Below are 22,170 nucleotides of genomic sequence, written 5' to 3'. Positions count from 1 at the left end.
TTTTCTCACAGACTGACCAGGATGTGTTTGCATCAACTGGAACCCAAACTGCAATTCTGTTGCTGCTGGTCTTTGGTTTAAAATTAATTGCTGACTAGAGAAAGTATTGAATATTAACATTTACACTGTTTTATTTTTTATTATCACTTACTGCTTAATTACTTTTTCACTAATTCTTGTTTTTAAATTAATTTAATTGGAAGCTAATTACTTTGCAATATTGTATTGGTTTGGCCATACATCAACATAAATCGCCATGGGTGTCCATGTGCTCCCCATCCTGAACCCCCTCCCACCTCCCTCTCCATCCCATCCCTCTGGGTCATCCCAGTGCACCAGCCCTGAGCACCCTGTCTCATGCATCGAACCTGGACTGGCGATCTGTTTCACATATGGTAATATACATGTTTCAATGCTGTTCTCTCAGATCATCCCAGCCTCGCCCTCTCCCACAGAGTCCAAAAGACTGTTCTTTACATCTGTGTCTCTTCTGCTGTCTCGCATATGGGGTCATCGTTACCATTTTTGAAGTCTCACCCAAGGAGGGGGCCTGCTGCCTAGGACCTTTCCCCAACTGGGAATCCAAATGTGCTGTGTCACGGACTTCCCAGTGCTGTTCAGGTGTGGACGCTGGTCAAAACCCACTTTGGAGAGGTGTCTTCCGCTGTTTCTATTTGTCCTTTCTTGTGATGTTAGTATATTGAAAGTACGCTAGATAATTCTCTAATGAATAAGGGTATCACTCACTTGTATATAATGAGTGGCTGCTTTTGTTAACACATCCTTTGAAGCTGAGAGGAAAGTGAAAATATTCTGCAAAACAGGAGTTGGAGAGAGAGGGAGGGAGAGAGGGAGAAGCAGGAAGAGCAAAAGAGAGAAAGACTAAGAGAGGGAGAAACAGAGGCAGAGAGAGAGAAAGAGAGTGACACAGGGAGAGGTCAAAAGAGATGGAGGCAAGGAGAAAGAGACGAGGAATGAAAAGAGAAACGGGCCGAGAGAGAAATATAGGAGAAAGAGACTGAGGCGAGGGGAGCAGGGAGAAAGACAGACAGGGAAAGAGAGAAAGAAAAGGGAGCATGGGAGGAAGGGAGACGAGAGAGGTTGACAGGGAGGGAGAAAGGGAGGTAGGGAGAAAGAGAGACAGAAAGACGGAAGGAGGGAGGCAGGGGGAGAGAGACAGAGACAGACCAGGAGAGAGGGAGGCAGAAAGAAAAAGAAAGAGACGGGGAGGGAGGGAGAAAGAGACAGGGCAAAAGAGAGTGCCAGAAACTGCTAACAGCGAGGGGGAAACCCAGCACACCGGAACACACCTGGGAAAGGGCCTCACAGACACAACAGACTTTGAGTTGCCAAGCGGGCAGGAGTAGGGAGGGGATGGGCTGGGAGTTCGGGCTTAACAGGGACGTCTGCCTTTCGATGCAGGGGATGCAGGTTACACCCCTGGCTGGGGAACGAACGCCCCACAGGCAACTGCAGAACCTGGGAGCCCCAGTACGGAGTCCAGGCGCTCTAGAGCCCATGCTCCGCAGGAAGACCGCGAGCTGCAGCTGGAGAGGCCCACACACTGTAAAGAGGACTCGGTTCAGCCAAAACAGGGATGGATGAACAGCCGGACCGCACTGTCCAGCGCAGGAGACTCAATTCAACCTCCTGGGATAAACCCTAATGGAAAGGAACATTAAAAAGAATGGATACATGTGTGAACAGAGCTACCTTACTGTACAACAGAGATTAAAACACTGTAAATCAACTATACTTCAATGAAATAAATACAAATAGCTGGACAGCTTTAAAAAAGAGAAGTATTCCTAACACGAGAGGCAGAACTAAACAGTATGCACGACAGGCTGGTCGACGCCAGCCACGTGCCTGAGCGCGCGGCCCCAGGCCTCCCCTCGCCTGGCAGCTCCCTGGCAGCCCTTCGCAGGCAGGAGCCGGTGCTGCTGGGGCTGTGGGAAGAGCCAGGGCTGAGCAGCCGCTGGAAGAGAAACGGAAGGGGCCCGACCGCGTTCCTCTTTCCACTCACGCTCCTCTAAACCTGGGTGGAGTAAAACCGTGGGCACCTCCCTCTAGCGCAAGAAGGTACCAAAGGCTGACCTGTCAGGCCTGCCTGCAGCCAGCAAACAACCTCCTGAGAAGTGGACATCTCGCCCTTTGGGAAACCTTGAGGGTTAGTTACAAGCCGAACGGGAGTCTTATTTTCTTATGCTTTCTTGCGGGCTTCCCTGCTGGCTCAGGCAGTAATGAATCTGTCTGCTATGCAGGAGACCCAGGTTCAACCCCTAGATCGGGAAGATCCCCTGGGGGAGGAAATGGCAGCCCAATCTAGTCTTCTTGCCTAGGAAACCTCACAGAGGAGCCTGGCGGGCTACAGTCCATGGGGTTGCAAAGAGTTGGCCACGACTGAGCGACTAACACTCTCACGCTTTCTCACACCTTTTACCTTTCCCACCAAACGACAGATTCAGGGATTTCCCCAGTAGTCCAGCAACTAAGGCACCACGGTCCAATGCAGAGGGCTCTGGGTTTGATCCCTGGTTGGGGAACTAGATCCCACATGCTGCAACTAAGCCTGTGAATTCTAGCGCCCTCACAACACAGCTGGAGAAGCCCGCGTGCTACAGGGAACCCACGTGCTACCATGAACAGCTGTGCAGGCGCGGAGCCCCCACTACAGCCAAGATAAACAAGAAACAAAGCCCCACGCGACAGACAACCCCAACTGCTGGCACGCCGGGCTTCCTACTTCCGGCCTTCGTGCGCCTGGGTGCGCTTCCCTCTTCCAGGGAGTGGTTTGGGAACAACTGGCAGGTCTCCCTGTGAAGGGAGGGGCAGATCAGGCAGACTCCTGAACCTGAGCAAACAGCTACTCCCAGTCCCGCGCCGCAGCCGCCACTCCTCCAGCTGGGTCTGCGACACCAAGACGGCGCCTCAGGACTGAGATTGTCCTCACACAGCCCTCGGAGGCAGGACTTGGAATCAAGTATTTCTAATTCAGTCTCCAGTGCCCCGAATTTAGGCAGCACTGCAGGCCCCCACCCCCAGGAAGTAGTCAGAGTAGGTGCCTCTCTGTTCCCTGAAAGATTCAGGGAAAGATAAAACTGAAGTGGGGATTAAAACTGAGTCCCCTTAACACTGACTTCCTCTATCAGCAACGATTATTCCTTCTATTGTCCAGTGTCTGTTCTCAAGACTGAGGAGGTCAGGACTTCCTGGTGGTTCAGTGATAAAGAATCCACCTGCGAAGCCAGGATACACGGGCTCCATCCCTGATCTGGAAATGCTGCGCGTGCTGTGGAGCAGCTGAGAACGCGCCCCACAACCGCCGAGCCCGTGCTCCAGAACGAGAAGCCCAGGCACTGCAAGCGCAGAGCAGCCCCTGCTCTCCACAGTGAAAGCCCGGGCAGCACCGAAGACCCAGCACAGCCAGAAATGAGAAACAGAGCCATGCTTTCTTTTAGAAGTAGGAAAGAAAGACTGCGAGTACTCAGAACAAAACCGGATACCAGAAGTGGGGTAAAGACGGTGCAGGAGAACAGGGAACAGCGCCAACCAGGTGCTAGCGGGGAGCTCGGACACATAAGGGGGCTGGAGGAGTTTCCTTGCGACCAGGGAGGATGTGGTGGAGGAGACAGCTCGGAGGGTTAAGTAACCGTCTGCAGCGTGTGAGACCCGAGTTCGGTCCCTGGGTCGGGAAGATCTGCTGGAGAAAGGATAGGCTACCCTTACCAGTATTCCTGGGCTTCCCTCAGGGCTCGGCTGGTAGAGTCCACCTGGGTTTGATACCTGGGTTGGGAAGATCCCCTCAAGAAGGGAAAGGGTACCGAGTCCAGTATTCTGCCCTGGGTCCCTGTACAGTCCATGGACATGACTGAGAAACTTTCACTTTCACCCATGCTGCAGTGATCAGCAGGGTAGGGGAGAGACCTTTGGAGGGACAGAGACAAGCTGGGAAGCACCTTCCCCACCTGCTCAGGACCTGGGAAGCCAGCTGGGGTCCAGGGCCCGAGTCTCTACCCCTCAGGGTCCCCCATGGCTGTGCAGGTCCTGGGCCTAAAGTGCCCCCCGCCCCCTCCGTCCCCAGAGCCTTTGCTAGCTACTTCCCTCCTATTGTGATTCTCTTTAACTTTGTTGTTATGTTTTTATTTTTTAAAATATATTTTCTACTTTTTAATTTTTTACTCCTTGTTACTGTTCTGCTCCTTATTTGCTGTTTTTTTTGGCATCACTGTGTGACATGCAGCATCGTGGTTCCCAGGCTAGGGATCAGGCCTGAGCTCCCGAGGCGGGAACACCAAGCCCAAAACCACGGACTAACAGAGAACCTCAGACGCCAGGCAACATTAATCAGAGTGAGTTCACCCAGAAGTTCTCATCTCAGTACCAGGACCCGGCTCAACCCACGGCCTGCAAACTCCAATGCTGGACACTGCAGGCCAAACAACCAGCAAGACAGGAACACAGTCCCACCCATCAAAAAAAAAAAAAAAAAAAAAGAGAGATGACAAAAAATATGGTACAGACAAAGGAGCAATGTAGAAACTTACAAGACAAAATAAATGAAGAGGAAACAGGCAACCTACCTGAGAAAGAGTTCAGAGTATGACGGGAAAGATGATCCTAAATCTCAGAAACAGAACGGAGGCAAAGACTGAGAAAATACAAGAAATGTGTAGCAAGGACCTAGAAGAACTAAAGCGCAAACAAACAGTGGTGAAAAACACAAGAACAGAGATGGAAAATACACTAGAGGGAGTGAACAGCAGAATAAATGAAGCGGAACGAATAAATGAGCTGAAAGAATGGTGAAAAGAACTGCTGAGGAGCAGAATAAAGAAAAAAGAATCACGCATGTACACCCGTGGTGGATTCATGTCAATGTATGGCAAAACCAATACAGTATTGTAAAGTAAAATTTAAAAAAAAAATATATATATATACACACACACACACACCACAATCTACAGATGAACCAGAAAAAAAAAAAAGAAAGAAAGAAAAAAGAATCAAAATGAATGGGAACAGGCTCAGGGACCTCTGGGACAACATTAAACACACCAACATTCAAATCATAGGGGTCTCAGGAGAGAAAGGATCTGAGAAAATATTTGCAGAGATTATAGATGAAAATTTCACTAACATAGGAAAGGAAATAGCCACCCAAGTTCAGGCTGTCCTATACAGGATAAACCTAAGGAGATAAACAATGAGACACATATTCATCAAACTAACAGAATTTAATTTAAAAAAAAAATGAAACCAGCAATGTAAAAGCAAGAATAACATACAAGGGAATTCATATAAGGTTATCAGCTGATTTTTGAGCAGAGGGCAGACGGGAGTGGCTTGATATATTTAAAGTGACGGAAAGGAAAAATCTACAACCAAGATTATTCTACCCAGGAATATCACTAAGATTCAGTGGAGAAATCAAACGCTTCACAGACAAGGGACTTCCCTGGCGATTGAAACTCTGAGCTTCCAAACAGGGTATGGGCTCGATTGCTGGTCAAGGAACTAAGATCCCACATACCTCGGAGTGCAGCCAAAAAAAAAAAGCTTTACAGACAAGCAGAAGGTAAGAGAATTCAGCACCACCAAACCAGGTTTACAAAAATTGCTTAAAAACTTCTCCAGGCTGAAAACACAAGGGAGAATAGGAACCACAAAAACAGATCCAAAAAAATTAAGAAAATGGTAATAGGACCACGTGTATTGATAATTACCTAAAATAGGTTACTGTGCCAACCAAAAGACACAGACTGGCTGAACGCCTGAGAAACCAAGACTTTTTTATGTATGTTGTCTACAAGAGACCCACTTCAGACCTAGGGACACATACCGTATGAAAGTGAGAGGTAGAAAAAGATAATCCACGCAAATGGAAATCAAAAGAATGCCGGAATATCGTTACTCATCAGGTAAAAGAGACTTTAAAATAAAGACTGTTAGAAGAGACAAGGAAGGTCCCTATTGATCAGGGGTCAATTCCACAAGGACGCATAACAACTGTAATTATTCACCTAACACAGAAGCAGATCAACGCATAAGGCAAACACTCATAGCCATAAAAGGGGAAACTGATGGTAACACAATTATGCAGTGATCCTTGCAGTGTGCTGTCTCTCAGTCGTGTCTGACATCTTGTGACCCCATGGAGGTAGCCCACCAGGCTCTGTCTGTGAAATTCTCCAGGCAAGAATACTGGAGTGCGGAGCCAGGCCCTTCTCTAGGGGAATCCCCTTGACCCGTGATCTGAACCCAGGTCTTCTGTGTTGAGGGCAGACTCTTTGCCATCTGAACCCCGGGGAAGCCCAACACAATGACAGTGGAGGACTGCAACACTCCACGAAAACCAACGGGCACATCATCCAGACAGAAAATAAATAACGGAGATGTTGTGGGGAGGGAGGTGGGAAGGGGGGTCATGTTTGGGAACGCATGTAAGAATTAAAGATTTTAAAATTTAAAAAATAAATTAAAAAAAAAAGGGAATTTAAGTCAATCTCTAATTGACACAACAGATCAGACAGACTTAATTGATACTGATAGAATATTCCACTCAAAAGCAGCAGAATACACTTTCTTCTCAAGTGCACTGATACATTCTCCAGGACAGATCACATCTTAGGTCACAAATCAAGCCTCATTAAATTTAAGAAAATGGGAATCATATCAAGCATCCTTTCTGGCCACAGTATTGAGATTAGAAATCAATTACAGGGGAAAAAAAAAAAGAAAACCACAAAAACACATGGAAGCTAAATCATATGCTACTATATAACCAAGAGATCACTGAAGACGTAAAGAAACACATAGAGGACACGAGTGGTGGTCCAGTAGTTAAGAACCTGCCTGCCAATGCAGGGGACCTGGGTTTGATCCTGGGTCTGGGAAGATTCACCATGTTGCAGGGCAACTAAGTCCATGTGCCGCAACTATGGGGCTCACAGGCCGCAAACGCGGAGCCCACGCCTCCCAACTCCTGATGCCTGCAGACTCCACAGCCTGTGCGCCTCCACCACTGGGCCTGCTTGCTGCAACCGCGGAAACCCGGGCGCCCTAGACACCGTGCTCCACAGCAAGAGAAGCCACCGCGCCACCACCAGAGAGGGGCCCCCACACGCAACCAGAGAGGGGCTCCCACACACAACTAGAGAGGGGCTACAACAACACAACTAGAGAGGGGCTACAACAACACAACTAGAGAGGGGCCCCCACATGCAACCAGAGAGGGATCCCACACACAACCAGAGAGGGATCCCACACACTAGAGAGGGGCCCCCACACGCAACCAGAGAGGGATCCCACACGCAACCAGAGAGGGGCCCTGCTCACTGCAGCTTGAGAAAGCCCACCCGTGTCAACAAAGACCCAGCGCAGTCATAAATGAACAACCAAACTAATTCAGAAAGATACATGCACCCCTATGTTCACAGAGCACAACACACAGAAGCCAAGACACGGAAACAGCTTAAATTCCCACGGACGGGTGAAGGGATAACGACGTGGTACATGGACACCACGGAGCGCTGCTCAGCCATAAAACAGAGCAAAACGATGTCACCTGAAGCCAACATGGGTGCGCTGAGAGATCGTCACACTGAGTGAGGTGAGTCAGAAAGACCAAATGCCGGATGACGTCACTGACATGCAGACCGTGAAAAAGGGCAAACAGAGAGAGAAGGAGGAAGAAGAGAAGGACACAGAGAAAGACCCAGAGAGAAAACGGGAGACAAAGAAAGAGGGACGGTGGGAGAGAGAGGAAGAAAGGGAGACAAGGAGAGAGAGACACAGAGGCAGAGAAACAGAGAGGGAGGGAGAGAGAGAGGAGGCGGGGGGGGGGGGGTGCGGGCGAGCATGAATGAATGAGGGAGAGAGGGGCAGGGAGGAAGAATGAGAGGCAGGGCCTGGTGGGGAGGAGAGAGTGAGAGAGAGAGAAACACAGAGACAAGGAGAGAGGCTGACAGAGACGGTGAATTAGAGAGTGAGAGACAGAGAGAGAGAGAGGCAATCAGAGAAAGTAAGACAGGTAGGGAGTGAGGAAGGAAGAAAGACAGGGAAACATACAGCGAGTGAGACAGACAGGAATGGAGGGAGAGAGAGGTAACAACAGGCAGAGAGACAGGGCAGGAGAGAGAGCAAGGCAGTGACAAAAGAGGCAGAGGAGGGAAGAAGAGAGGGGAGGAGTGAGCAGGAGGAGAGACGCAGAAGGGAGGAGAGAGGGAGGCAGCCGGGAGAGGGAAAGACGCAGAGAGGCAGAGACGGGGGGGGGGGGGGGGGGGGGGGGGGGGGTGGGGGGGGGGGGGGGGGGGGGGGGGGCGGGCAGGGAGAGGGAGAGGGACGCGTGGGGAAGCAAACGGACAGTCTGGTTTAGGCTTCAGAGACCAAGCAGAGCAGACCCCTGACCCTGTCTGCTAAGACTCCAAGCCTCGCACCTTAGATAAGATAGGGGCACCTTAGATAAGATAGGGGCACCTTAGATTAGATAGGGGATGGATCTCCAAACTGTTGAGCCCCTGGAGGGGGTTTGGCCAGGCTTAACAACATTCCAAGTTTCACAGAACAAAACAGACAGCATTAACGTGAAACCAGAGCTGCTACTTGCTCACAGACCGACCAGGATTTCAGTGTGCATGCTGGGATTATCAGCGGGAACCCAAACTGCAGTTTTTGAAGTCTCACCCAAGGAGAGGACCTGCTGCCTAGGACCTTTCCCTCACTGGGAATCCAGATGTGCTGCGTCACGGGACTTCCCAGCGCTGTTCAGGTGTGGACGCTGGTCAGAACCCACTTTGGAGAGGTGTCTTCTGCTGTTTCTGTCCTTTCTTGTGATGTTAGTATATTGAAAGTACGCTAGATAATTCTCTAATGAATAAGGGTATCGCTCACTTGTATATAATGAGTGGCTGCTTTTGTTAACACATCCTTTGAAGCTGAGATGAAAGTGAACATTTTCTTCAAAACAGGAGGTAGAAAGAGAGGGAGGGAGAGAGAGGGAGAGGGACACACACACACAGACCAAGAGACAGGTTGGGAGGGAGGGAGGGAGACACATGAGAGACAGAAAGAGGGAGGAAAAGAGAGAGACCCAGAGTGGGAAGCAGGGAGAGGAGAGGAGGAGACAGGGAGACGGGGCGGAGGGAGGGGGGAGTGGGACAGAGAGAGAGAAGGAAAGCAAGTGTGAGACAGACTCGGGGGCAGGGAGACACAGAGAGAGAGAGACAGGAGACAGAGAGAGAAAGAGGGAGAGGGACAGAGAGACAGGGAGAGAGAGAGAGAGAAACGGGGAACAAGAGAAAGAGAGACAGAGTGGAAAGGAGAGGAAAAGACGGGGAAAAGAGAGAGAGAAAGAAAAAGTGTGAGAGAAGCGGAGAAAGAGAGACAGAGGTTGACAGGGAGCTAGAGAAGGAGGTACAGAGAGAGACAGAAAAAGGAAGAGAGGAGAAGGGAGGCACAGAGAGAGTCCAAGAGAGAGGGAGGGAGAAAGACAGACAGGGCAAGACAAAAACAGAAAGAGGGAGGGAGGAAGAGGAGAAAAGGAAAGAAAGAGGGAGGCTGGGAGCGAGAAAGAGAGACACAGTGAGAGACAGTGACAGACCATCAAACAGGGCGGGGAGAAACCAGGGCACAAATGAAGCCGCCTGAGAAACAGCCGCACAGACACGGAGAGCACACTTTCCGCTGCCGGGGGCGGGGGGGGGGGGGGGGGGAAGGGAGGGTGGACTGGAAGGTAGGGTTAGCAGACGCAAACTCTGACACCGAGAATAAACGGGGGTGTCCCGGGAGGTCCAGTGGTTAAGAGTCTGCCTTCCAATGCAAGGGGTGCAGGTCAGGCCCCTGGTTGAGGAACTAACATCCCACGTGCCACGGGGCAGCTAAATCAGGTCACAACTAGAGAATCTGGGAGCTGCGATCACTGAGTGTGTGCTATAGAGCCCAGGCTCACAGCTAAGAAGGCTAAGAGCTGCAATAGAGAAAGCGGGCCCACTGCAAAGACGCTCAGCTACCCCCGCAACACAGACCAAAAAAAGAACTGACGAACAAGAGTCCCAGCGTAGAGGGTAGGGAACCAGACTCAGTCTAATGGCGCAAACCATAATGGAACATTAAAAAGAATGCATGAAAGCGAAAGCGAAGCTGCTCAGTCGTGTCCCACTCTGCGACCCCATGGACTACAGCCTTTCAGGCTCCTCCGTCCATGGGATTCTCCAGGCAAGAGTGCTGGATGGATTGCCATTTCCTTCTCCAGGGGATCTTCCTGACCCAGGAATCGAGCCCGGGTCTCCCGCATTGCAGGCAGACGCTTTACCGTCTGAGCCACCGGGGAAGCCCCAAAGAACGTATGTATGTGTACACATGAGTTACTTTGCTGTATAGCAGAAACAAACACGGTATTATTGTAAGCAGATTGTACTACGATAAAATAAATAGGTAGTTTTAAAAAAGATGAATAATTCTAACAAAAGAGGTAAAAATTAAACATTATGTACAACAGATTAAAAAAGCAGAGACATTACTTTGCCACCAAAGGTCCGTCTAGTCAAAGCTATGGTTTTTTCAGTAGTCAGTATGGATGTGAGAGTTGGACTATAAAGAAAGCTGAGCGCCAAAGAACTGATGCTTTTGAGCTGTGGTGTTGGAGAAGACTCTTAGAGTCCCTCAGACTGCAAGGAGATCCAACCAGTCCATCCTAAAGGAAATCAGCGCTGAATATTCACTCGAAGGACTGATGCTGGAGCTGAAACTCCAATACTCTGGCCACCTGATGTGAAGAACTGATTCACTGGAAAAAAACCCTGATGCTGGGAAAGATTGAAGGCAGCAGGAAAAGGGGACAACAGAGGATGAGATGGCTGGATGGCATCATCGACTTGACGGACATGAGTTTGAGCAAGCTCCGGGAGTTGGTGGTGGACAGGGAAGCCTGGCGTGCTGCAGTCCATGGGGTCACAAAGAGTCGGACATGAATGAGCAACTGAACTGAACTGAACAACAGGCTGGTCGACGTTAGCCACGTGCCTGAGCGCGTGCCCCCAGGCCTCCCCTCGCCTGGAAGCTCCCTGGCAGCCCTTCGCAGGCAGGAGCTGGTGCTGCTGGGGCTGCGGGAAGAGCCAGGACTGAGCAGCAGCTGGAAGAGAAATGGAAGGGGCCCGACCCCGTTCCTCTTTCCACTCACACTTCTCTAAACCTGGGTGGAGTAAAACTGTGGGCACCTCACTCTAGCACAAGAAGGTACAAAGGCTGACCTGTCAGGCCTGCCTGCAGCCAGCAAACAACCTCCTGAGAAGTGGACATCTTGCCCTTTGGGAAACCCTGAGGACTAGTTACGAGCAGAATGGGAGCCTTGTTTCCTTACGCTTTCTCATACCTTTTACCTTTCCACACAAAACTACATACTCAGGGACTTCCCTGGTGCTCCAGTGGCTAAGACCCTGTGGCCGAACACAGTGGGGCTCCGGGTTTGAGTCCTGGTCAGAGAACCAGATCCCACATACTGCCAAGTTCAGCCAAAAGAGAAAAGTAAAAAAGCTTTACACACAAACGCTAAAGCGAAATCAGCACCACCAAACCAGGTTTACAACAAATGCTAAAAGAATTTCTCTAGGCTAATAAATGGAGAAGGCAATGGCATCCTACTCCAGTACTGTTGCCTGGAAAATCCCATGGATGGAGGAGCCTGGTGGGCTGCAGTCCATGGGGTCGCTGAGAGTTGGACACGACTGAGCGACTTCACTTTCACTTTTCACTTTCCTGCTTTGGAGAAGGAAATGGCAACCCACTCTAGTGTTCTTGCCTGGAGAATCCCAGGGACGAAGGAGCCTGGTGGGCTGCCGTCTATGGGGTCACACAGAGTCGGACATGACTGAAGTGACTTAGCAGCAGCAGCGGGCTAAAAAGGCAAGAGAAGGAAAAGAGCCATTGACACAAGAAATCCAATTGAGAAAATGTTAATAGGAACACACACATGGATCATTACCTTGAATGTAAATGGATTAAAATGCTCCAACCAAAAGATACAGACTGGCTGCCTGGATGAAGAAAACAAGACCCATATATATGCTGTCTACAAGAGACCCACTTCAGACCTAGGGACACATACAGACTGAAAGTGAGGCAATGGAAAAGATATTCCACGCAAATGGAAATCAAAAGAATGCTGGAATAGCATTAGTCCTATCAGGTAAAATAGACGTTAAGATAAAGACTGTTTGTTACAAGAGACAAGGAGGGTCAGTACATAATGATCAACAGGTCAATCTCAGAAGAAGATATAACAATTATAAATATTTATTCACCCAACACAGGAGCACCTCAATGCATAAAGCAAATGCTAATAGCCATAAAAGGGGAAATCGACAGTAACACAGTAATAGTGGAGACATTTCAACCACTTATACTAATGGACAGATCATACAGACAGAAAATAAATAAGCAAACACAAGCTTGAAATGACCCAACAGACCCAAAAGATTTAACTGACATAGAACATTTCTTTCAAAACTGGCAGAATACACTTTCTTCTTAAGTGCACATGGAACATTCTGTAGGACAGATCACATCTTGGGTCAGAAATCAAGCCTTACTAAATTTAAGAAAACTGAAATTCTATCAGAGATTTCTTCCAACCACAATACTATGAGATTAGACATCATTCACCAGAGAAGGCAATGGCACCCCACTCCAGTACTGTTGCCTGGAAAATCCCATGGACAGAGGAGCCTGGTAGGCTGCAGTCCATAGGGTCGTGAAGAGTTGGACACGACTGAGTGTCTTCACTTTCACTTTTCATTTTCCTGCATTGGAAAAGGAAATGGCAACCCACGCCAGTGTTCTTGCCTGGAGAATCCCAGGGACGGGGGAGCCTGGTGGGCTGCTGTCTATGGGGTCGCACAGAGTCGGACATGACTGAAGCGACTTAGCAGCAGCAGCGGCAAACATCATTCACAGGGGAAAAAAAAATATGAAAAACAGAAACACACAGAGGGGCTAAATAATATGCTATAATTAACCAAGAGATCACTGAGGAAATTAAAAGCAAAAAAAGAAAAAAAACACACAGAGGACTCCCTGGTGGTCCAGTGGCTTAGGATCTTCCTGCCAACGCAGGGGACAGGGGTTTGCTCTCTGGCTGGGAGGATTCCACAAGCCGCAGGACAAGCCCATGTGCCGCAGCCACTGAGCCCGAGCTCTTGAGCTGGCAAACTTCAAGCACTGCGCCTGCGTGCCACACTTCGGAAGCCCGCACGCTCTAGGGCCCATGCTCTGCAGCAAGAAGTCACCGCAATGAGAAGCGTGTGCATGGCGACGAGAGAGTAGCCCTAGGTCGCTTCAACTGGAGAAAGCCTTCACACAGCAGTGAAGATACAGTGCACCTATAAAAACCCAGAAAACCAGCCAAAAAGCCCCAAAGTAAGTAACGATAATAAAAACACTGACCAAAAATCTCTGGGATGCAGAAAAAGCAGTTCTAAGAAAGAAGTTTGTAGCAATTCAATCTAGCCTCAAAAAGCAAGACGCTCAAGCAATCTAAGACAGCCCCAGTAGTACAGTGGATACGAGTCCGACTTGCCCCTCAGAGGACCCGGGCTTGACCCCTGGCCTGGGAAGAGTCTACATGCTGTGGAGCAATCACATGTGTGCCACACTACGGAGACCACACTCAAGAGCAGCTGGCCACAACTACCGAACCTGCACGGCACAGCTACTGAACCCTGAGTGCTCTAGGGCCGCGGGTCACAACTGCTGAGCCTGCTGCCCCCACAACTGAAGCCACATGCTACAGCTACTGACGCCTGTACACCTACAGCCCACCTTCTACAAGGAGAAGCCACCGCGCCACAGTAAAGCGTGGCCCCCACTCACTGAAACCAGAGAAAGCTGGCATGCAACAAAGACCCAGCCCAGCCTAAATAAATAAATAAAAATAACTAAAATATGTATATGAACAAATCTCACACCTAAATCAGAGAAAGAAGGATAAAAAATTACGCAAAGATACTAAAAGAAATCAGAGATCAGACCAGAAATAAATGAAATAAAGAAAACAATAACAAAGATCAATAAAATTAACAGTTGGTTCTTTGAAAAGGTAAATCATATTAATAAATCTCAAGTAGACTCATCAAGAAAAAAGAGAGAGGGTTCAAATCAGTAAAATTTGAAATGAAAAAAGGAAAAGTTATAACTGACATGGCAGAAATATAAAAAATCGTAATAGACTAGTAGAAGCAAATATATACCAATAAAATGGACAACCTGGAAGAAACGGACAAATTCTTAGAGAGGGACAACCTTGTAAGACTGAACCAGGAAGAAACAGACAGGCATGAAGAGATCAATCACAAGTACTGTAGTCGAAACTGTCGTTAAAAATAAAAGCTTTTAACAGATAAATATCCAGGACCAGATGGCTTCACAGACAAATTCTATCAAAATATACAAAGAGCAAACACCTATCCATCTCAAACACGTCCAAAAAATGGCAGAGGGAGGAACACCCTCAAACTCATTCAATGTGGCCACCGTTACCCTGATATCAAAGATTTCATAAAAAAAGAAAACTGCAGACCAACATCACTGATGAACACAGACACAAAACCCTCAAAAACACTAGAACACCAAATTCAACAACACATTAAAACGGTCCTATGCCATGATCAAGTGGAATTTATCCCAGGGATGCAAACCAATGTGATATACCATATCAACAAATTGAAGAATAAAAAACAGAAGATCAACTCAATAGGTGCAGAACGATCTTTTGACAGAATTCAACACCCATTTATGACAAAAACTCTCCAGGAAGCGGGCACAGAGGGACCCTACCTCAACATAATAAAGGCTATATATGACAAATCCGCAGCAAACATTATTCTCAATGGTGAAAAAAATGAAAACATTTCCTGTAAGATCAGGAACAACAGACGGATGTTCACTCTCACAATTCTTATTCAACACAGTCTTGGAAGCCCTGGCCATGGCAATTAGAGAAGAAAAAGAAATAAAAGGAACACAAGTTGGAAAATAAGTAAAGCTGTCACTGTTTGCGCAAGACATGGTGCTATGCGCAGAAAATCCTAAACGTGCGGCCAGAAGACCGCCAGAGACAATCCGTTTGGTAAAGTTTCAGGACACAAAATTAATGCGCAGAAATCTCTTGCATTCTCACACACCAACAAAAACTTGCAGTAAGAGAAATGAACGACACAATCCTATTTAACACTGCAACAAAAAGAATAAAATACCTGGCAATAAACCTAAGGAGGCAGAAAACCTGTACTCAGAAATCTATAAAACGAAATCAAGAGGACACAGATGGAGATATATGCCTTGTTCTTCTCCTGGAACAATAAAGTGAAAATGACTATGTTACCCAGAACACTCTACAGACTCCATACAATCCCTAAGGGAATCTAACAAGGACACTCTTAACAAACAATGTTACATTAACAAAAAATGTTACAATGTGTACAGAAACAAAAAAGACTCTAAATAGCCAAACCCATCTTGAGAGAAATGAAGTGGGGGATTCAGGCACCCAACTTCAGACTCCACCACAAAGCTACAGTAGCCTTCCCTCGTGGCCCAGTGGTTAAGATTCCGCCTGCCAATGCAGGAGACACAGGTTCGAGCCCTGTTCCAGAAAGATCCCACATGCCAAAGGACAGTTCAGTCTGTTCATCACAACCACTGGAGCCCACACTCGAGAGTCCTGGCTCTGAAAAACGAGAAGCCACTGCGACTGGAGAGCAGCTCTGTTTGCTCCACCTGTGAAGACCTAGCGTAGCCAAAGATGAATTAGAAAACAAAAGGCGACACTAATCATGACAGGTGGCACAAGAACAAAACACAGATCAGTGGTGCAGAATAGAAAGCCCCGAGATAAAGCCACCCAGAGGTTAGGTGGCTGCTGTCACCTAATTAGGTAACTGTTTGATTGTAAAAAATTAAGTAAACAATTAGGTAATTGTTTGATTAAAAGAGCTCATGGAGCTCAATATTCAGAAAACAAACAATCCAATCAAAAAATGGCTAAGAGGCTTCTCCGGTGGTCCAGGGGCTACGACTCTGCACTCCCAATACAGGGGCACCCCAGGGCAGTGAACTAGATCCACAGGCCCACAACCAAGACCTGGTAAAGCCAAATAAAAATATTTGTTTTAAAAATGGCCAGAAGTCCTAATAGACAACTCTCCAAAGAAGACATACAGATGGCCAAGAAGCAGATAAAAAGATACTCAGCATCATGAATTATTAGAGAAATGCAAATCAAAACTACAATGAGGTATCACCTCACACCTACCACAATGGCCTCCATCAAAAAATCTACGCAGAATAAATGCTGTACAGGGTGTGGAAAAGAGAACCTTCTTACAATGTTGCGGAAATGTAAAACTGGTACAGCCACTATGGAAAATGGTATGGACGTCACTTAAAAAACTATAAACAGAACTATCATAGCGCCCAGCAATCTCACGACTGGGCATATAACCTCAGAAGACTGTCCTAATTCAAAAGGACACACGTATCCCAGCATTCACTGCTGCAGTACTTACAACAGCCGGGACGCGGGAACAACCTGCCCGTGGAAACGTGAATGGACGCAGAAGCGGTGGGGCAAGCGTGCAATGGAGTATCACTCGGCCAGGAAAGGAAGGCAACTGGGCCACGCAGTGACGCAGATGAACCCAGTGTACGTCACAGAGAGGGAAGTGAGTCAGGAAGAGAAAAACAAATTCCACACAAACACAGAGACCCGGAGTCTAGAAAAGCAGCACAGGTGAGCGTGCCCGCAGAGAATGAGCAGAGACACAGAGGACAGATGAGTATGTGCAACGGGGGGAGGACAGGGTGGGGTGACCTCAAAGAAGAGCGCCGAAATGGACAAAGTACCGTGAATAAAGCAGAGAGCAATGGGAAGCTGCCGCGCAACACAGGGAGCTCAGCACGCTGCCTGTGGCGACCCAGGGGGGTGAGAGGAGGGAGGCTCCAGAGGGAGGAGACATACGTGTACTTACAGCTGACTCATGCTGTTGTACATTGTAAAGCAACTAGAATCTAACTGAAAAGGGGGAAAAAAAAAAAAGGAAATATTTGGAAACAAAGCAACAGACAAAAAAAAAATCAGTGTCCAAAATATACAATCGTGGAGCTCAATATCTAACACAGAAACAATGGGATCTAAACACGGGAGGAAGACCTAAGTAGACATCTGTCCAAAGAAGACACAGAGATAGCCAAGAAGCACATGAAAAGATGCTCAATATTACAGGTTATTCAGTTCAGTTCAGTTGCTCAGTCGTGTCTGACTCTGCGAACCCACGGACTACAGCACGCCAGGCCTCCCTGTCCATCACCAACTCCCAGAGCTTACTCAAACTCATGTCGATTGAGTCGGTGATGCCACCCAACCATCTCATCCTCTGTCATCCCCTTCTCCTCCTGCCTTCAATCTTTCCCAGCATCAGGGTCTTTTCAAATGTCAGCTCTTTGCATCAGGTGGCCAAAATATTGGAGTTTCAGCATCAGTCCTTCCAATGAATATTCAGGACTGACTTCCTTTAGGATGGACTGGTTGGATCACCTTGCAGTCCAGGGGACTCTCAATAGTCTTCTCCAACACCACAGTTCAAAAGCATCAACTCTTTAGCACTCAGCTTTCTTTATAGACCAACTCTCACATCCACACATAGCTACTGGAAAAACCATAGCCTTGACTAGACGGACCTTTGTTGGCAAAGTAACGTCTCTGCTTTTAATAAGCTGTCTAAGTTGGTCATAACTTTTCTTCCAAGGAGTAAGCGTCTTTTAATTTCATGGCCGCAGTCACCATCTGCAGTGATTTTGGAGAAATGCAAATCAAAACTACAATGAGGCATCACCTCACACAGGTCAGAACAGCCATCATCAAAAACAACAAAAACAATAAGTGCCGGAGAAGGTGTGCAGAAAAGGACACCCTCTTCTTACACTGTTGGTGGGAATATAAATTGATACAGGAAGTACGTGGAGGTTCCTTAAAAAACTATAAATAGAACTACACTATGATCCAGAAATTCCACGACTGGGCATATATCCTGAGAAAACCATAATTAAAAAATGACACATATAGCCCAATGTCGACTGCAATACAATTTACAAGCTAGGACATGCAAACAATCTCAGGGTCTATCAACAGATGAATGGATAAAGAAACTGTGGTGTATATATACACAATGGAATTATTCAGCCATTAAAAGGAATGAAACGGGGCCTCTTGCAGAGATGTAGATAAACCTGGAGTACGTCACGAAGAGTGAAGCAAGTTAGAGAGAAAAACATCGGATATTAACGTGTCTGTGCTGTGCTGCCCTTACCCACTTCAGCTGTGATTGACTCTGCGACCCCATGGACTGCACCCCACCAGGCTCCTGTCCATGGGATTCTCCTGGCAAGAAGACTGGACTGGGTTGCCATTCCCTCCTCCTGGGGATCGTCCTGACCCAGGAATCAAACCAAGGTCTCCTGCACTGCAGGCAGATTCTTTACCAGCTGAGCTACAAGGAAAGCCCATATTAACACACAGATACAAGGAATATAGAAGAGAGATACAGACAAAAGTACCTGCAGGGCAGGAACGGAGATACACGCGTACATAACAGATTTGTCTGACACAGAGAGGAAAGGAGACGATGGGGAGAATGAACAGCCATACGCACACTACCGAGAGCAAAGCAGTGGCTAGACTCAAACTGCCAGACACCCCCGGGGGCTAAGCTCGCCGCCTGGTGAATACCAGGAAGGGTGGGATGGTGAGGGTGGGAGGCAGGCTCGAGAGAAGGGGTCTACGTATACTCACAGATGATTCATACTGCCTTACTGCAGAAACTAACACAAGATCGTAAAGTAACTGGACTCCAATTCACAAGTGAAAAAAAATGGGAGGAAATATTTGCAAACGAAGCAAAGAACAAAGAATGAATGTCAGAAATACACAAGGAGATCACGGAGCTCAGTATCCAAAACACAAAAAACCAGATGTAAAACTGGGAAGACACGTGGACATCTCTCCAAAGAAGAGAAAGACAGCCAAGAAGCACATGAAAAGATGCTCAACATGACAAATTACTAGAGAAATCCAAATTCAAACTACAGTGAGGCATCACCACACACCAACCAAAATGGCCATCATCAAAAAGAAAACTGAAAACACTAAATGCTGGAAATGGTCTGGAGAAACGGTACTCTCCTACAACTGTCGCTGAAAACGTAAACTGCTACAGCCAGTAAGGAGAACAGTATGCAGGATCCTTAAAAAGCACACACAGAACTACCATATGACTCGATAATCTCATGATTCAACATTTGCACCGAGAAAGCCACAATTCAAAACATGAACCCCAATATTCACTGCAGTACAATTTGCAATAGCCAGTACATGGAAACATCCTGTCTATCAACAGATGGATGGAGAAGGAAACTGTGATACATATATACAATGGAACATTACACAGCCATTAAAAATGAAATTGGATTGCCTGTAGTGACAAAGATGAACCCAGAGTATGTCACAGAGTGAAGAAAGTTAGAGAGAGAAACAAATACTGTATATTAACACGCACGGGTGGAATGCGAAAAAAGGTATTCCCCAAAGGTGGAACGTGGAATCTAGAGAAAAGGTATGGATGAACCTACTCTTGGCAGGATAATAGAAATAAACGGAGAATGAATTTCTGGACACAGTGGTAGGAGACGGTGGGGCAAACTGAAGAAGTACCACTGAGGTGGATAAGCTGCCATGCAGAAACTACACAGCTAATGGGAGCTGCCGTGCCGCCCACGGAGCCCAGCTCGGTGCGACGTGAAAACCAAGAGGAGTTGGACGGGACAGTGGGGCTCAAGACGGGGGAGCAGATGGATACTCACAACTGATCCAGGCTGTTGCACTAAGGCAATTATACTCCAACTGAAAAGAAGTAGACATTTAAAACTGACGTGGTACATATATACAGTGAAAAATTACTCAGTCACTAAATGGAACAAAATCAGGTTACCTGCAGTGATGTAGATGCACCTGGAGTATGTTACACAGAGCGAAGTAAGTCGGAAATGGAAAAACAAATATCCTATCAGTTCCGTTCAGTCGCTCAGTTGTGTCTGACTCTGCGACCCTATGAACTGCAGCACACCAGGCCTCCCTGTCCATCACAGCTCCCGGAGTTCACCCAAACTCATGTCCATCGAGTCGGTGATGCCATCCAGCCATCTCATCCTCTGTTGTCCCCTTTTCCTCCTGCCCCCAATCCCTCCCAGCATCAGGGTCTTTTCCAATGAGTCAACTCTTCACACGAGGTGGCCAAAGTTCTGGAGTTTCAGCTTCAGCATCAGTCCTTACAAAGAACACCCAGGACTGATCTCCTTTAGAATGGACTGGTTGGATCTCCTTGCAGTCCAGGGGACTCTCAAGAGTCTTCTCCAACACCACAATTCAAAAGCATCAATTCTTCGGCACTCAGCTTTCTTCACAGTCCAACTCTCACATCCATACATGACCACAGGAAAAACCATAGCCTTGACTAGACAGACCTTTGTTGGCAAAGTAATATCTCTGCTTTTCAATATGCTATTTAGGTTGGTCATAACTTTTCTTCAAAGGAGTAAGCGTCTTTTAATTTCATGGTTGCAAGCACCATCTGCAGTGATTTTGGAGCCAAAAAGAATAAAGTCTGACACTGTTTCCCCATCTATTTCCCATGAAGTGATGGGACCGGATGCCATGATCTTCATTTTCTGAATGTTGAGCTTTAAGCTAACTTTATCCCTCTCCTTCACTTTCATCAAGAGGCTTTTTACTTCCTCTTCACTTTCTGCCATAAGGGTGGTGTCATCTGCCTATCTGAGGTTACTGATATTTCTCCTGGCAATCTTGATTCCAGCTTGTGCTTCCTCCAGGCCAGCGTTTCTCATAGCGACATATCTAGGTGGACTCGAGAAGAGCAGTGCAGATGATGCTATCTGCAGGGCAGGAGCAGAGATGCGGACAGGCACGATGGCTGTGTTGACAAGGGGAGGGCGGGGCGGATGGAAGAGCAGCACTGACGGGGATGCACTGCTGCGTGTGCAGCAGCCAGTGGGGCTGCCAGGTAACACGGGGAGCCCAGCTCGGGGCTCTGTGACAACCGCCAGGGGCGAGATGCAGGCTCAAGAGCGAGGGAATATATGTATACTTTTAACTAAGCCATGCTGATGCACAGCATAAACCAGCACAGCACGGTAAAGCGTTTATCCCTCAGCTAAAAATAAATTTTAAAGAGGTGGTACATATTTACAACAGAAGATTATGAGCCACAGAAAGAAGTAACTGTCACCTGGAGACACATTGACGGACACAGAGTTAGCAGAAAGAGTAAATTATATCAGAAATACAAGGAAATGTCATATACTCACACATATGTGGAACCTGGAAAATGGTACAGATGAACCTATTGTCAGAGCAAGAACAGGAAACCAGGTGTAGAAGACGGACTTGTGGACACATTGGTGGACACGATACTACGTGTACAAGAGGGAGCTAGTGGAAGGCTGCTGGGTGTCATAGGAGCTCAGCTTCACACTCAGTGATGACCCAGAGGGCGGGATGCTGAGGGTGGGAGGGAGGCTCAAGACAGGGTGGACGTATGTACACTTTTAACCGACTGACACAGTTGTAAGGCAGAAACAAACAACTCTGTAAAGCGATTATACTCTAACTGAAAACTAAGCTAACAAAAGAATGAGAAAAAATATTTGCAAATGTTACAACACACAAATGATTACCCTCCAGAATATACAAAGAACTCATGCAGCTTAATATTCAAAAAACAAACAACCTAAAAACAACATAAAAAATGGCCAAAAGGCCTAATAGACATCTCTCGAAGTAGCAAAAGATACTAAGAAGAGGCAGCAAAATACACAGAAGACCTATATCAAAAAGATCTTTATGACCCAGATAACCATGATGGTGTGATCACTCACCCAGAGCCAGACATCCTGGAATGCGAAGTCAAGTGGGCCTTAGGGAGCATTACCGTGAACAAAGCTAGTGGGGGTGATGGAATTCCAGCTGAGCTATTTCAAGTCCTGAAAGATAATGCTATGAAAGTGCTACACTCAATATGCCAGCAAATTTGGAAAACTCAGCAGTGG

The 22,170-nt window shown here is 47.4% G+C and overlaps 1 protein-coding gene across 2 annotated transcripts in view; it reads right to left on the bottom strand.

Annotated features, from left to right (window-relative positions):
* The window catches only part of NT5DC2 (5'-nucleotidase domain containing 2), a 51,166-nt gene that overhangs the window by 16,557 nt on the left and 12,439 nt on the right, over positions 1-22,170 (bottom strand). The window contains exon 1 of one of the 2 annotated variants that reach the window (XM_042236122.2): positions 748-2,899. The exons of the other annotated variant lie outside the window; for it this stretch is intronic. Coding sequence (XP_042092056.1) covers positions 748-1,078 — 331 coding nt within the window. The 5' untranslated portion in view covers positions 1,079-2,899. Of the gene's footprint in view, positions 1-747; positions 2,900-22,170 lie in introns of those variants that run through there. 2 annotated transcript variants of the gene reach the window in all.

Source organism: Ovis aries, chromosome 19 (genome assembly GCF_016772045.2).
Source record: "Ovis aries strain OAR_USU_Benz2616 breed Rambouillet chromosome 19, ARS-UI_Ramb_v3.0, whole genome shotgun sequence".
In the NCBI taxonomy this organism is placed as follows: Eukaryota; Metazoa; Chordata; class Mammalia; order Artiodactyla; family Bovidae; genus Ovis; species Ovis aries.
This window is presented reverse-complemented; position numbering and strand designations above follow the sequence as displayed.